This window comes from Pogoniulus pusillus, chromosome 22 (assembly GCF_015220805.1).
Source record: "Pogoniulus pusillus isolate bPogPus1 chromosome 22, bPogPus1.pri, whole genome shotgun sequence".
Lineage (NCBI taxonomy): Eukaryota > Metazoa > Chordata > Aves > Piciformes > Lybiidae > Pogoniulus > Pogoniulus pusillus.
The window spans coordinates 1,140,739-1,156,745 of record NC_087285.1 but is presented as its reverse complement, the minus strand read 5'-3'; the positions used below and the strand labels follow the sequence as shown (position 1 = coordinate 1,156,745).

Sequence of the window (16,007 nt, the reverse complement as noted above, 5' to 3'; positions counted from 1 at the left end):
AGGCAAGGGCAGGGCAGGGGCAGAGGCACGGGCAGGGCAGGGGCAGGGGAGGGGCAGGGTCAGGGGCAGAGGAGGAGGCAGAGGCAGGGCAGGGGTAGGGGCAGGGCAGGGGCAGGGGTAGGGGCAGAGGCAGAGGCAGGGGCTGTGTAGGGGCAGGGGCAGGGGCAGTGGCAATGGCAGGGGCAGGGGCAGAGGAAGGGTCAGGGGCAGGGGCAGGGGCAGAGGCAAGGGCAGGGGCAGGGGCTGGGCAGGGGCAGGGGAAGGGCTGGGGCAGGGGCAGGGACAAGGGCAGGGTCAGAGGCAGGGGAAGTGGAAGAGGCACGGGCAGGAGCAGGGGCAGGGGCAGAGGTAGAGTCAGGGGCAGAGGTAGAGGCAGGGGCATGGGCAGGGGCAGGGGTAGATGCAGGGGCATAGGCAGGGGCAGGGGCAGGGGCACAGGCAGCGGCAGGGGCAGAGGCAAGGCGGGGCCAGGGCAGGGGCAAAGGCAGGGCAGGGGCAAGGGCAGGAGTATAGGCAGGGCAGGGGCAGGGCAGGGGCAGGGCAGAGGCAGAGGCAGGGGCAGGGGCACGGGTAAAGGCAGGGCCAGAGCTGTGCCTGGGGAAGGGGTAAGGCAGGGGCAGGGGCAGGGGTAGTGGCAGAGCTATGCCCGGGGCAGGGGCAGAGGTAGAACTGTGCCAAGGGCAGGCACAGAGGCAGAGCTATGTCTAGGCAGGGGTAGGGGCAGAGGCAGGCTAAGAGCTTTGCCCGGGCAGGGGCAGAGGCAGGGGCAGAGGCAGGGGCAGGGCAGGGGCAGGGGCAGAGGCAGAGCTATGCCCGGGACAGGGGCAAGGGCAAAGGCAGAGCCATGCCCGGGGCAGGGCAGGGGGCAGGGCAGGGGCAGAGGTAGGGGCAGGGGCAGAGGTAGGGCAGGGGCAGGGGCACAGGAAGGGCAGAGGCAGAGGCAGAGGCAGGGGCAGAGGCAGGGCAGGGGTAGGGGCAGGGCAGGGGCAGGAGCAGAGTAGAGGCGGGCAGGGCAGGGAAGGGGCAGGGGCAGGGGCAGGGGCAGGGGCAGGGGCAGGGGCAGAGGCAGGGCAGTGGGGAGGGGCAGAGGCATGTGAGGGGAGGGGAAGGGCAGGGGCAGGGGAGGGGCTGGGCAGGGGCAGGGGCAGGGGCAGTGGCAGAGGGCAGGGCAGGGCAGGGGTAGGGGCAGGAGTCAGGGGCAGGGCAGGGCAGAGGGCAGGGGCAGGGGCAGGGGCAGGGAAGGGCAGGGCAGAGGTAGAGGCAGGGCAGGGGCCAGGGGCAGGGTCAGGGCAGGGGCAGAGGCAGAGGCAGGGGCAGAGGCAGGGCAGGGGCAGGGGCAGGGGCAGGGGCAGGGGCAGGGGCAGGGGCAGGGGCAGTGGCAGGGCAGGAGCAGGGGCAGGGCAGGGGCAGAGGCAGGGCAGGGGTAGTGGCAGGGGCAGGGGCAGAGGCAGGGGCAGGGGCAGGGCAGGGCAGGGGTAGGGGCAGAGGCAGAGGCAGAGGCAGAGGCAGGGCCAGGGCAGGGGCAGGGGCAGAGTCAGGGGCAGGGGCAATGGCAGGGGCAGGGGCCTGAGGCAGGGGCAGGGGAAGAGGCTGAGGCAATGCAGTGGAAGGGGCAGGGCAGGGGCAGAGGCAGGGCAGGGGTAGTGGCAGGGGCAGGGGCAGGGGCAGGGGAAGGGGCAGAGACAGTGTCAGAGGCAGGGGCAGGGGCATTGGCAGGGGCAGAGGCAGGGGCAGGGCAGGAGCAGGGGCAGAGCTGTGCCTGGGGAAGTGGTAAGGCAGGGGCAGGGGCAGGGGTAGTGGCAGAGCTATGCCCGGGGCAGGGGCAGAGGTAGAGCTGTGCCAAGGGCAGGCACAGAGGCAGAGCTATGTCTAGGCAGGGGTAGGGGCAGAGGCAGGCTAAGAGCTTTGCCCCGGCAGGGGCAGGGGCAGAGGCAGGGGCAGAGGCAGGGGCAGGGCATGGGCAGGGGCAGAGGCAGAGCTATGCCCAGGGCAGGGGCAGAGGCAGAGTTGTGCCCAGGGCAGGGGCACAGGCAGAGGCGTGGGCAGGGACAGGGTAAGAGGCAGAGTCATGCCCAGGGAATTGCCAGGGGCAGAGCTGTGCCCAGGATAGGGGCAGAGTCGTGCCTGGGGCAGGGGCAGTGGCAGAGCCGTGCCAAATGGCAGGGGCAGGGGCAGAAGAAGGGGCAGAGGGAGGGCATGGGTAGAGGTAGAGCTGTGCCAAGGGCAGGGGCAGAAGCAGAGCCATGCCCGGGGCAGGGGCAGAGGCAGGACATGGCAGGGGCAGAGGCAGAGCTGTAACAGGAGCAGAGGCAGAGTCATGCCCAAGGAAGGGGCAGGGGCAGGGGCTGAGCAATGCCCAGGGCAGGGGCATAAGCAGGGCATGAGCAGGGTCAGAGGCAGAGCTGTGCCCAGGGCAGGGGCAGGGGCAGAGGTAGATCCATGCCCAGGACAGGGGCAGAGGCAGGGCAGGGGCGGGGGCAGAGCCGTGCCCGGGGCAGGGGCAGGGTAGGGGCAGAACTGTGCACAGGGCAGGGGCAGGGGCAGAGCCGTGCCCAAGGCAGGGGCACGGCAGGGGCCCACTGTGCCACCCATGCCACCAGACAGGCACCCTGAGAGCCGGCCGGGCCGCAGGGGCCCTGGCTGGCAGCGTGGGGCCCCTGGCACCCCAAAGCTGGAGGAGGCTGCAGGACTTCTTCTGGTGGCCTCGGGGGGCTGAAAGAGGTCCCCGAGGAAGCTGGGACAGGATCTGAGCCGCGGGGACAGGCCAAGGGGCAATGGTGTGAGCTGAGGGAGGCAGGCTCAGGGCAGAGAGAAGGGAGAGACAGCTGGCACTGAGGGTGGGCAGAGCCTGGCACAGGCTGCCCTGAGAGGTGGGAGCTGCCCCAGGGCTGGCACCGTGCCGGGCGAGGCTGTCTGGGGCTGTCCCTGCTGGCGGCAGAGCTCTGCATGACCTTTACAGCTCCTTCCCAGCCAGCCCGGGCTGGCAGCCTCTGTGCCACCTCCCTCCTGCAGTCAGCCCCCAGCCCTGTGCCACAGCCCTGCCAGCCCCAGCAGCCACACAGGGCAAGGGCCCTCAGGGAAACCTGTCCCCAGGGAGGGGCTTCACCCCTCTGCCCCCGGGGCAGTCTCTGCTCTGCTGCTGGGCACCTGCTGCAGCTCTGCTCGGGCTCAGCCCTGCGGCAGCAGAGGGGGCAGGGCGGCAGAGATGCTGCCAGCTGCTGCCAGCTGCATCGGCCACTGCCACCTGGCTTGGGCCTGCCCCAGCCTCTGCCAGGCAATGCAGAGCCCCTGCCCGGGCTGACGTGGCACAGGCACACTGAGCCCCTCCCGGGAGGGGCACAGCGGCACACAGAGCCCCTGCCAGGCCAGACAGACAGACAGCTGCTGCTGTTCCACACTTTACTAACCCTGGGCAGAGCCAGCGGTGCCCACTGCCCACCAGCATGGGCACGAGCAGAGGATGCCATCTCCCTTCTGGCCAGCAGCTGACAGAGCTCCCATGCCCGCCCCTGCTCCCCACAGTGATGCCAACACCACCAAGAAGGGTAAACAGCCCCCAGGGGCAGCAGTAGACCTTCAGGCAGCAGCTGGCAGGGTGCCCATGGCCACAGCCTGAGGTTCTGCAGGCAGCCCTGTGAGGACAGCTGTGGGGGCACCACCCCCAGCAGCTGGCACAGCAGCAGCGATGGGAGCCTGCCAGAGCCCAGCCCACAGCAGGGCAGAGCTGCCCAGAGTGGGAGCATCCCGAGGCACGAGGTGTGGGTGCTGTGTGGGGGGCAGTGCCCTGAGAATGCCACACACACTGTGTGAACAAGGAGCTGAGGAGGCCCCAGCTGCCCACCTTGGGAACTGGCACAGGGCACTATGCCCACAGAGCTCCCTGCTAGCTGTGGGTGGCAGTACTGAGGTGGGTACCAGCAGCGAGGAGCTGCCAGCAGGGAGGCTGCCAGCCCCAGCACTGCTGCCAGCCCTGTGCTGTACCCCCTGAGGCACCAGAAGAATCCCAGAGTCACAGACCCCAGCAGGTTGGCAGAGCCCTCCAAGCTCCCCCAGCCCTGCCCAACCAACCAGCCCATGGCACTCAGTGCCCAGCCAGCCTTGGCTCCAACCCCTCCAGCCACGGCCACTCCACCCCCTCCCTGGGCAGCCAATTCAATGCCAATCACTCTCTCTGCCAACAACTTCCTCCTCACAGCCAGCCTAGACCTGCCCTGGCACAGCTCGGGGCTGTGTCCCATTGTTCCGTCGCTGGTTGCCTGGCAGCAGAGCCCAACCCCACCTGGCTACAGCCTCCCTGCAGGCAGCTGCAGGCAGCAATCAGCTCTGCCCTGAGGCTCCTCTGCTGCAGGCTGATGCTTCCGAGCTGCTGTGGGTTAGCAGAGTGCCCACTGCCGCCAGGGGCTCTGCGGGACGCCCACGCCCAGCCCTGCCGCCCTGCAGCCCTGCGCAGTGGCAGTGCCCCCGGGCAGCTCCTGTGCCTGCAGCTGAGCAGCAGCCTCCAGTCCCTGCGCCGCGGGGCCCAGCCTAGTCCCGGCCTCTGCCCAGGGAGCTGATGTAGTCCCGCACTGTCTGCTCCACGTTGGGCACGGCGTAGCTCTGGGCGGCGTAGATGCCAGTGCAGGTGCCAGCCACGAAGCCCAGCACGGCCGAGAAGCGGAGCTTGGCGATCAGGTAGCCTGCCTGGAAGCCCTTCAGGAAGGGCGAGGCCAGCAGAGAGCCATCCTGAGGAGCAGAGGCAAGGCTGAGCCCGGCGGGCAGGGGCAGGGCGGGCAGAGCCCAGCGGCTGCTGGCACCGAGCGCTGCCGGGCGGCGGGGGAGGGTCCGGCGGTACCTGCCCCACGCCGGCCTGCACCTCGGCCTCCACCCGGCGCTGCAGGCTCTGCAGCTGCTGCTTCAGGAAGGCGACGTCCTGCAGCTTGGGCAGCGAGTCCTGCGGGGGAACGCGGGTGAGCCCCGGGGCAGGGGCACAGCCGTGCCCGGGCAGGGGCTGGGGCAGGGGCAGAGGCAGAGCCGTGCCCGGGTGCCAGTGTCCGGAGGAGCAGAGGGGAGCAGTGTCTGTGTGCAGAGGAGCAGGAGCAGCTCTTATGGATTCCGTGTGCGAGATTAAGGTGCAAAGGAGACCAGAGCTCAGCAGGGAACTGTTTATTAAAGGATGAGGTTGGGCAAAACAGAGGCAGAGAGGGGAGAAGGGAGAGAGAGATGAAGAGAAGGATGGAGAAGAGAAGAAGGAGAAGGGGAGGAAAAGAGCTGTGCTCATATTACCCTCGGTCGCAGGTGGAGGGGGAGAGAGACAGACGAGTGCGTGGCCCAGGGGTGACCTTCTGTGGAGTTTGCCAGAGTTTCCTCGGGTGGTGCAGCTCTGGGGGTCTGGTGCTGCTCTGCCCTCGGTGGTCCGGCAGAGGTGCCACTGGTGGTCTGCTGGGAGTGCCACTGGTGGTCTGCTGGGAGTGCCACTGGTGTTCAGCTGGGAGTGCCACTGGTGGTCTGCTGGGAGTGCCACTGGTGGTCTGCTGGGAATGCCACTGGTGGTCTGCTGGGAGTGCCACTGGTGGTCTGCTGGGAGTGCCACTGGTGGCCTGCTGGGAGTGCCACTGGTGGCCTGCTGGGAGTGCCACTGGTGGTCTGCTGGGAGTGCCACTGGTGGTCTGCTGGGAGTGCCACACTCTGGCAGGCATTCTCCTGCCTTTTTATCCAGTTCTCTGCTCAGTGTCCAGCTGCAGCTCCCCAGGGCATCTCCCTGTGTGTTCTCATGCACTCGCAGGGGTCCATACCCTGAATGCACAGAAACCTTTTCCCTTGGGGGCAGCTGAGATAAGATGTAGGCCTCCTGGGCACTGCAGCCAGGCTGAGCTCCTGGAGTTTCCAAGGTGCTGTCTGTTGATTTGCATCCCTGAGCTTTGGGCCAAGCCCCGAGTCTGAGTCCCAGCAGGTAACAAAGGCAACCTTTGTCTGTGTAGATTAAGGAGAGACGATGCAGTCTTTGTCTGTGTTGATGAAGGAGAGAGAGGATTGAGACTCTCACACCGCCCTGTCAACGAAGGTAAAAGAGGGGGAAAGGATTGGGTGTGGGGGGGTGGTGGAGAAAGGCAAAGGAAAGGTTTAGGGAAAATAGGGAGGGTTTATACAGTTTGACACCAGCCCTGGGCTCTGATGGGGTAATGCCCGAACGTGTCTCACACCATCAGTGCACACAAAGTGCACATTGGACGCTACCTGTTGCATCAGGGAATGATACATGGCAAGAGAAGTGACAGTGCCAAAGCACACAGCAAAGAACACAACCTCTGTTTAAGCCAAGGTGCCCCTGGCAGCCAGCAGAGCCAGTCCCTAGCCCATCCTTCCCAGGTCTGGACAGCTCCAGCAGCTCATTCTCGACTCCCAGCAGATGTTTGTCTCACTACTTTCCCATTGCCATCAATCTGCAGAGCACAGGTGGAAGCATTTAGTTTTCCACAACCCCTCCTTCTCCTGCTAACACCATCCAGAACCATTCGGTGCTGGCCAGTGGCAGTCTGCATTTGTGTGCATGGATCTGCTCACAGCTCTAGGGCCTGAGCTGCTCACTGCTGATCATTGCTAGCACTGCTGCTGGGCTGATGATAGGGTTTAAGTTACAGATTGGTTCTGCAGCACCACTGACCCATTCGTGGGGGTTCCAGGGGGCAGGACCAGAGTACTCAAGGATAGGCTGGGGAGGTCCAGTCACCTTTTCCCCACTTCTGACCACTACCTTGTGCCCAGTGAGTGGAGCTGCACCTTCTCCTTCTTCCCAAATTATCCTATGCTTTGATTCCCAGAGCCTTTCCTTCTCCACCTGGGAGTAAGAAGAGCAGTGGTGAATCAGTCCAGTATAGCTCCCAGTGCAGGGTGCTGCACTTTGGCCACAGCAACCCCATGCAGAGATACAGGCTGGGGTCAGAGTGGCTGAGAGCAGCCAGACAGAGAGGGATCTGGGGGTGCTGATTGATACCCATCTGAACATGAGCCAGCAGTGTGCCCAGGTGGCCAAGAGAGCCAGTGGCATCCTGGCCTGCATCAGCAATGGTGTGGCCAGCAGGAGCAGGGAGGTCATTCTGCCCCTGGACTCTGCACTGCTTAGACCACACCTTGAGTGCTGTGTTCAGTTCTGGGCCCCCCAGTTTAGGAGGGACATTGAGATGCTTGAGCGTGTCCAGAGAAGGGCAACGAGGCTGGGGAGAGGCCTTGAGCACAGCCTTACGAGGAGAGGCTGAGGGAGCTGGGATTGGTTAGCCTGGAGAAGAGGAGGCTCAGGGGAGACCTTATTGCTGTCTGCAACTACCTGAGGGGAGGTTGTGGCCAGGAGGAGGTTGCTCTCTTCTCTCAGGTGGCCAGCACCAGAACAAGAGGACACAGCCTCAGGCTGCACCAGGGGAGATTTAGGCTGGAGGTGAGGAGAAAGTTCTTCCCTGAGAGAGTCATTGGACACTGGAATGGGCTGCCCGGGGAGGTGGTGGAGTCGCCGTCCCTGGAGCTGTTCAAGGCAGGACTGGACGTGGCACTTGGTGCCATGGTCTGGCCTTGAGCTCTGTGCTAAAGGGTTGGACTTGATGATCTGTGAGGTCTCTACCAACCTTGGTGATGCTGTGATGCTGTGACACTGTGACACTGTGACACCCCAGTGCCATTAGGAGGTAACTTTGCATAGCCCCAGTGCCCCCATGTCCAGTAATGCCCCTTTAGGGCAGCTGTTCCATTCTCAAACAGGCCTGTGGGGGTCATGGGCACTGGAAATAGGCAGAATTTGTCACTCCCAATGGCGCAGGAGGAAGGACTTTGTTCCCTCTCCCCTCAGGCTGTGCACGACCTCATGCTGCAGTACCAAGCACCCAAATGATTTCTCACTCAGACAATGCCCCCAGACCTATTTCAGAGCAAAGAACAGTGCTGAGTCATTGAACAAAGCAGAACAGAACACAGCAATTCCATACCCCCCCCTGTCAGCCCTTCAGTTGGGAGGGCACTGGAAGCTTCCCCTGGATCTGATGAAGCTGCCAGGGTAGGAGCAAAGTGCAGTCCTTTGGCACAGCGATGCTGCCAGGGGACCTGCAGCCTGCACAGCTTGAGAGGTCTTTAATAAGGTAACCACAGGAGTGCCTCTGACACTGCACCAAGGAATCTGTAGTCAGCTCCCCCAGATACTGATAAGGTATCAGTGCAGGACACCTCCCACCCACCGAGAGGCGCTTGGGCATGCGAAGCATCTGGCCCCGGGGCTCTGCACTTGCAGGTGGGAGATTAATATTCACCTGCCGCAAGGGGCAGAGCCGTGCCCGGGGCAGGGGCAGAGCCGTGACCAGGGCAGGGGCATTGGAAGGGGCAGGGGCAGAGCCATGCCCGGGGTAGGGGCAGGGGCAGAGGCAGAGGCGTACCAAGGGCAGGTGTAGGGGTAGAGGCTGAGCCGTTCCCGGGGCAGGGGCAGAGGCATAGGCAGAATCGTGCCCTGGGCAGAGGCTGGGGCAGGGCAGAGGCACACCTGTGCCCGGGTTAGGGTCAGAGGCAGAGGCAGGGGCAGGAACAGAGGCAGGGGGAGAGGCAGAGGGAAGGGCAGAAGCAGGGGCAGAGGGAAGAGCTGAAGCATGGGCAGAGGTAGAGGCAGGGGTAGATGCAGGGACAGGGGCAAGGGCAGAGTCAGGAGGAGAGACAGGGGCAGGGAAGGGGCAGAGGCAGGGTGAGGGCAGGGGCAGGGGCAAGAGCAGAGGCAGGGCAGGGGCAGGGGCAGAGGGAAAGGCAGGGGCAGGGGCAGGGGGAGGGGCAGGGGCAGGAACAGGGCAGGGGCAGGGCAGGGGCAAGGGCAGGGGCAGGGGCAGGAGCAGAGGCAGGGGCAGGGGTAGGGGCAGGGGCAGGGGTACAGGCAGAGGCAGGGGCAGGGTAGGGGCAGGGGCAGAGGCAGAGGCAGGGCAGCGGCAGGGGCAGGGGCAGAGTCAGTGCAGGGGCAGGGGCAGGGGCAGAGGTAGGGGCAGGGCAGAGGCAGGGTAGGGGCAGGGGCAGAGGCAGAGGCAGGGCAGGAGCAGGGGCAAGGGCAGAGGCAGGGGCAGAGGCAGAGGCAGGGCAGTGGCAGGGGCAAGGGCAGGGGCAGGGGCAGAGGCAGGGGTAGGACAGAGGCAGGGGCAGGGGCAGGGGCAGGGGCAGAGGCAGGGCAGGGGCAGGGGCAGAGGCAGAGGCAGGGGCAGGGGCACGGACAGGGGCAGGGGCACGGACAGGGGCAGGGGCAGAGGCAGGGCACGGGCAGGGGCCGGTTAAGAGGCAGGGGTAGGGCAGGTGCAGGGGCAGAGGCAGAGGCAGAGGCAGGAGCAGACGTAGAGGCAGGGCAGGGGCAGGGCAGGGGCAGAGGCAGGGGCAAGAGTAGAGGCAGGGGCAGGGGCAGAGGTAGGGGTAAGGGCAGGGGCGGGAGCAGAAGGAGGGGCAGGGGCAGAGGCAGGGCAGGGGCAGAGACAGGGCAGGGGTAGGGGCAGGGGCAGTGTCAGGGGCAGAGGCAGGGCAGGGGCAGGGGCAGGGCAGGGGCAGAGGCAGGGCAGGGGCAGGCGCAGGGGCAGGGGCAGGGGCGGAGGCAGGGGCAGGGGCAGGGAAGAGGCAGGGGCAGGGGCAGGGGCAGGGGAAGGGACGGGGGCAGGGCAGGGGCAGGGGCAGGGGCAGACGCAGGGGCAGGGCAGGGGCAGAGGTAGAGGCAGTGGCAGGGGCAGAAGCATGGGCAGGGGCAGGGTAGGGGCAGGGGCAGAGGCAGGGGCAGGGTCAGGGGCAGGGCAGGGGGAGAGGCAGGGGCAGAGGCAGGGGCAGGGCAGGGGCAGAGGCAGGGGCAGAGGCAGGGCAGGGGCAGGGGCCGGAGTAGATGCAGAGGCAGGGGCAGGGGAAGGGACAGGGCAGGGGCAGAGGCAGGGCAGGATCAGGGGCAGGGGCAGAGGTAGGGGCAGGGCAGAGGCAGGGTAGGGGCAGGGGCAGAGGCAGAGGCAGGGCAGGAGCAGGGGAAAGGGCAGAGGCAGGAGCAGAGGCAGGGCAGGGGCAGGGGCAGAGGCAGGGGCAGGGCAGAAGTAGGGGCAGAGGCAGGGCAGGGGCAGGGGCCGGAGTAGATGCAGAGTCAGGGGCAGGGGAAGGGACAGAGGCAGGGACAGGGCTGGGGCAGAGGCAGGGGCAGAGGCAGGGCAGGATCAGGGGCAGAGGTAGGGGCAGGGCAGAGGCAGGGTAGGGGCAGGGGCAGAGGCAGAATCAGGGCAGGAGCAGGGGCAGGGCAGGGGAAGGGGCAGTGGCAGAGGCAGGGCAGGGGCAGGGGCAGGGCAGGAGCAGGGGCAGAGGCAGGGGCAGGGCAGAAGTAGGGGCAGGGCAGGGGAAGGGGCAGTGGCAGAGGCAGGGCAGGGGCAGGGGCAGGGCAGGAGCAGGGGCAGAGGCAGGGCAGTGGCAGGGGCAAGGGCAGGGGCAGGGGCAGAGGCAGGGGTAGGGCAGAGGCAGGGGCAGGGGCAGGGGCAGAGGCAGGGCAGGGGCAGAGGCAGAGGCAGAGGCAGAGGCAGGGCAGGGGCAGGGGCACGGACAGGGGCAGGGGCAGAGGCAGCGCAGGGGCCAGGGCCAGGGCAGAGGCAAGGGCAGAGGCAGGGCAGGAGTAGGGGCAGGGGCAGGGGCAGAGGCAGGGCAGGCGCAGGGGCCGGGTCAGAGGCAGGGGTAGGTCAGGGGCAGGGGCAGAGGCAGAGGAAGAGGCAAGGACAGAGGCAGGGGCAGGGGCGGAGGCAGGGGCAGGGGCAGGGCAGAGGCAGGGGTAGGGGCAGGGCAGGGGCAGGGGCAGGGGCAGAGGCAGGGGCAGGGGCAGAGGCAAGGGCAGGGGCAGTGGTAGGGGCAGAGGCAGGGGCAGGGGCAGGGCAAGAGCAGAGGCAGGGGCAGGGGTAGGGCAGGGACAGGGGCAGGGCAGGGGCAGAGGGAGGGGCAGGGTCAGAGGCAGAGGCGGGGCAGGGGCAGAGGTAGAGGCAGTGGCAGGGGCAGAAGCATGAGCAGTGGCAGGGTAGGGGCAGGGGCAGGGGCAAGGGCAGGGGCATGGGCAGGGTAGGGGCAGGGGCAGGGGCATCGGCAGGGGCAGGGGCAGGGGCAAGGGCAGGGGCAGGGGCAGGGCAGGGGTAGGGGCAGGGCAGGGGCAGAGGCAGGGCAGGGGCAGAGGCAGGGCAGGGGCAGAGGCAGGGGCAGGGACAGGGGCAGGGGCAGGGGCAGAGGCAGGGGCAGGGGCAGGGGTAGAGGCAGGGCAGGGGCAGGGGCAGGGCAGGGGCAGAGGCAGGGCAGGGGTAGGGGCAGGGGCAGGGGCAGGGCAGGGGCAGTGGCCGGGGCAGGGACAGGGATAGGGGCAGGGGCAGGGGCAGAGGCAGAGGCAGGGGCAGAAGCAGGGGCCGGGGCAGGGCAGGGTCAGGGCAGAGGCAGGGGCACGGCAGGTGCTGGGGCAGGGGCAGGGCAAAGGCAGGGCAGGGGTAGGGGCAGGGGCAGGGTAGGGGCAGAGGCAGGGCAGGGGCAGAGGCAGGGCAAGGGCAGGGGCAGGGGCAGGGCAGGGGCAGAGGCAGGGCAGGGGCTGAGGCCGGGGCAGGGGCAGGGGCAGGGGCAGGGGCAGGGGCAGAGGCAGGGGCAGAGGCTGGGGCTGGGCAGGGGCAGAGGGAGGGGTAGAGGCAGAGGCAGAGGCAGGGCAGGGGCAGGGGCAGGGCAGGGGCAGAGGCTAGGGCAGGGGCAGTGTTAGGGGCAGGGGAAGGGGCAGGGGCGGAGTCAGGGGCAGGGGCAGGGCAGAGGCGGGGGTAGGGGCAGGGCAGAGGCAGGGGCAGAGTCAGGGCAGGGGCAGGGGCAGGGGCAGGGGCAGAGGGAGGGGCAGGGGCAGGGGAAGGGGCAGAGGCAGGGCAGGTATAGGGGCAGGGGCAGAGGCAGGGCAAGGGCAGGGGCAGGGGCAGAGGCAGAGACAGAGGCAGGGGCAGAGGCAGAGGCAGGGCAGGGGCAGAGGCAGAGGTAGAGGCAGTGGCAGGGGCAGAAGCATGGGCAGGGGCAGGGGCAGGTTAGGGGCAGGGGCAGAGGGAGGGGCAGGGGCAGGGGAAGGGGCAGAGGCAGGGCAGGTATAGGGGCAGGGGCAGAGGCAGGGCAAGGGCAGGGGCTGGGGCAGGGGCAGGGGCAGGGGTAGGGGCATTGGCAGAGGCAGAGACAGAGGCAGGGGCAGAGGCAGAGGCAGGGCAGGGGCAGAGGCAGAGGTAGAGGCAGTGGCAGGGGCAGAAGCATGGGCAGGGGCAGGGGCAGGGTAGGGGCAGGGGCAGGGGCAGGGGCAAGGGCAGGGGCATGGGCAGGGTAGGGGCAGGGGCAGGGGCAGGGGCATGGGCAGTGGCAGGGGCAAGGGCAAGGGCAGGGGCAGAGGCAGATGCAGGGGTAGGGACAGGACAGGGGCAGAGGCTGGGGCTGGGCAGGGGCAGAGGGAGGGGCAGAGGCAGGACAGGGGCAGAGGCTAGGGCAGGGGCAGTGTTAGGGGCAGGGGAAGGGGCAGGGGCGGAGTCAGGGGCAGGGCAGAGGCAGGGGCAGAGTCAGGGCAGGGGCAGGGGCAGGGGCAGGGGCAGAGGGAGGGGCAGGGGCAGGGGCAGGGGCAGAGGCAGGGCCAGAGGCTGGGGCTGGGCAGGGGCAGAGGGAGGGGCAGAGGCAGAGGCAGGGCAGGGGCAGGGGCAGGGCAGGGGCAGAGGCTAGGGCAGGGGCAGTGTTAGGGGCAGGGGAAGGGGCAGGGGCGGAGTCAGGGGCAGGGGCAGGGCAGAGGCGGGGGTAGGGGCAGGGCAGAGGCAGGGGCAGAGTCAGGGCAGGGGCAGGGGCAGGGGCAGGGGCAGGGGCAGAGGGAGGGGCAGGGGCAGGGGAAGGGGCAGAGGCAGGGCAGGTATAGGGGCAGGGGCAGAGGCAGGGCAAGGGCAGGGGCAGGGGCAGAGGCAGGGGTAGGGGCATTGGCAGAGGCAGAGACAGAGGCAGGGGCAGAGGCAGAGGCAGGGCAGGGGCAGAGGCAGAGGTAGAGGCAGTGGCAGGGGCAGAAGCATGGGCAGGGGCAGGGTAGGGGCAGGGGCAGAGGGAGGGGCAGGGGCAGGGGAAGGGGCAGAGGCCGGGCAGGTATAGGGGCAGGGGCAGAGGCAGGGCAAGGGCAGGGGCTGGGGCAGGGGCAGGGGCAGGGGTAGGGGCATTGGCAGAGGCAGAGGCAGGGGCAGGGGCAGAGGCAGAGGCAGGGCAGGGGCAGAGGCAGAGGTAGAGGCAGTGGCAGGGGCAGAAGCATGGGCAGGGGCAGGGGCAGGGTAGGGGCAGGGGCAGGGGCAGGGGCAAGGGCAGGGGCATGGGCAGGGTAGGGGCAGGGGCAGGGGCAGGGGCATGGGCAGTGGCAGGGGCAAGGGCAGGGGCAGAGGCAGATGCAGGGGTAGGGACAGGACAGGGGCAGAGGCTGGGGCTGGGCAGGGGCAGAGGAAGGGGCAGAGGCAGGACAGGGGCAGAGGCTAGGGCAGGGGCAGTGTTAGGGGCAGGGGAAGGGGCAGGGGCGGAGTCAGGGGCAGGGCAGAGGCGGGGGTAGGGGCAGGGCAGAGGCAGGGGCAGAGTCAGGGCAGGGGCAGGGGCAGGGGCAGGGGCAGAGGTAGGGGCAGGGGCAGGGGAAGGGGCAGAGGCAGGGCAGGTATAGGGGCAGGGGCAGAGGCAGGGCAAGGGCAGGTGCAGGGGCAGGGGCGGAGGCAGGGGCAGGTGCAGGGCAGGGACAGGGGCAGGTCAGGGCAGGGGCAGCGGGAGGGGCAGGGGCAGAGGCAGGGGCAGAGGTAGGGCAGGGGATGGGGCAGGGGCAGGGGCAGGGGCAGGGGCATTCGCAGAGGCAGAGACAGAGGCAGAGGCAGAGGTAGAGGCAGTGGCAGGGGCAGAAGCATGGGCAGGGGCAGGGGCAGGGTAGGGGTAGGGGCAGGGGCAGGGTAGGGGCAGGGGCAGGGCAAGGGCAGGGGCAGGGTAGGGGCAGGGGCAGGGGCAGGGGCATGGGCAGGGGCAGGGGCAGGGGCAAGGGCAGGGGCAGAGGCAGATGCAGGGGTAGGGACAGGACAGGGGCAGGGGCTGGGTCAGGGCAGGGGCAGGGGCAGGGATAGGGGCAGGGGCAGAGGCAGGGGCAAAGGCAGGGGCAGGGGCAGGGGCCGGGGCAGGGGCCTGAGGCAGGGGCAGGGGCAGTGGTAGGGCAGGGGCAGGGGCAGGGCAGGGGCAGGCGCAGGGGCAGGGGCAGGGGTAGGGGCAGGGGCAGGGGCGGAGGCAGGGGCAGGGGCAGGGGTAGGGGAAGGGACAGGGGCAGGGCAGGGGCAGAGGCAGGGACAGACGCAGGGACAGAGGCAGTGGTAGGGGCAGAGACAGGGGCAGGGGCAGTGGTAGGGGCAGAGACAGGGGCACAGGCAGGGGCAGGGGCAGAGGCAGAGGTAGGGGAGGAGCAAGGTCAGAGGCAGGGGCAGGGGCGGGGACAGGGGCAGGGCAGAGGCAGGGGCAAGGCAGATGCAGGGGCAGGGCGGAGGCAGGGGAAGCGCAGAGGCAGGGGCAGGTGCAGGGTAGGGGCAGGGGCAGGGGCAGGGGCAGAGGCTGGGCAGGGGCAGGGGCAGGGGCAGAGGCAGGGAAGGGGCAGGGGTAAGGGCAAGGTCAGGGACAGAAGCTGGGCAGAGGCAGGAGCAGGGGCAGGGGCAGGGGCAAAGGCAGAGGCAGGACAGGGGCAGGGGCCAGGGCAGAGGCAGGGGCAGGGGCAGAGGGAGGGGCAGGGGCAGGGGCAGGGCAGGGGCAGAGGCAGGGGCAGGGCAGGGGAAGGGGCAGGGCAGGGGCAAAGGCAGGGCAGGGGCTGGGGCAGGGGCAGGGGCAGGGCAGGGGCAGGGGCAAGAGGTAGAGGCAGGGCAGGGGCAGGGGCAGGGGCAGAGGTAGGGGCAAGGGCAGGGGCAGGAGCAGAGGGAGGGGCAGGGGCAGAGGCAGGGCAGGGGCAGAGGCAGGGCAGGGGCAGGGGGAGGGGCAGAGGCAGAGGCAGAGGCAGAGGCAGGGCAGGGGCGGGGGCAGGGCAGGGGCAGGATCAGGGGCAGGGGCAGATGCAGGGGCAGGGCAGGGGCAGGGGCAGAGGTAGAGGCAGTGGCAGGGGCAGAAGCATGGGCAGGGGCAGGGGCAGAGGCAGGGGCAGGTCAGGGGCAGAGGCAGGGGCAGAGGCAGGGCAGGGGCAGGGGCCGGAGTAGATGCAGAGGCAGGGGCAGGGGAAGGGACAGGGCAGGGGCAGAGGCAGGGCAGGATCAGGGGCAGGGGCAGAGGTAGGGGCAGGGCAGAGGCAGGGTAGGGGCAGGGTCAGAGGCAGAGGCAGGGCAGGAGCAGGGGCAGAGCAGGGGAAGGGGCAGTGGCAGAGGCAGGGCAGGGGCAGGGGCAGGGCAGGAGCAGGGGCAGAGGCAGAGGCAGGGCAGTGGCAGGGGCAAGGGCAGGGTCAGGGGCAGAGGCAGGGGTAGGGCAGAGGCAGGGGCAGGGGCAGGGGCAGAGGCAGGGCAGGGGCAGAGGCAGAGGCAGAGGCAGAGGCAGGGCAGGGGCACGGACAGGGGCAGGGGCAGAGGCAGCGCAGGGGCCAGGGCCAGGGCAGAGGCAGGGGCAGAGGCAGGGCAGGAGTAGGGGCCGGGGCAGAGGCAGGGGTAGGTCAGGGGCAGGGGCAGAGGCAGAGGAAGAGGCAAGGACAGAGGCAGGGGCAGGGGCGGAGGCAGGGGTAGGGGCAGGGCAGGGGCAGGGGCAGGGGCAGGGCAGAGGCAGGGGTAGGGGCAGGGCAGGGGCAGGGGCAGGGGCAGAGGCAGGGGCAGGGGCAGAGGCAAGGGCAGGGGCAGTGGTAGGGGCAGAGGCAGGGGCAGGGGCAGGGCAAGAGCAGAGGCAGGGGCAGGGGTAGGGCAGGGACAGGGGCAGGGCAGGGCAGGGGCAGAGGGAGGGGCAGGGTCAGAGGCAGAGACGGGGCAGGGGCAGAGGGAGGGGCAGGGGCAGAGGCAGAGGCAGAGGCAGGGCAGGGGCAGGGG

At 69.2% G+C, this 16,007-nt stretch overlaps 1 protein-coding gene across 1 annotated transcript; it reads right to left on the bottom strand.

Annotated features, from left to right (window-relative positions):
• Positions 1–4,342: 4,342 nt before the first annotated feature.
• LOC135185462 (SLC35A4 upstream open reading frame protein-like) lies at positions 4,343–8,222 on the bottom strand. The gene is made up of 3 exons (XM_064162230.1): positions 8,192–8,222; positions 4,832–5,055; positions 4,343–4,722 (listed from the first exon to the last, which is right to left on the bottom strand). Exons 1-3 carry the CDS (start codon positions 8,220–8,222, stop codon positions 4,525–4,527), a joined length of 453 nt encoding a protein of 150 aa, XP_064018300.1. The 3' UTR covers positions 4,343–4,524.
• Between the last annotated feature and the right edge of the window lie 7,785 nt (positions 8,223–16,007).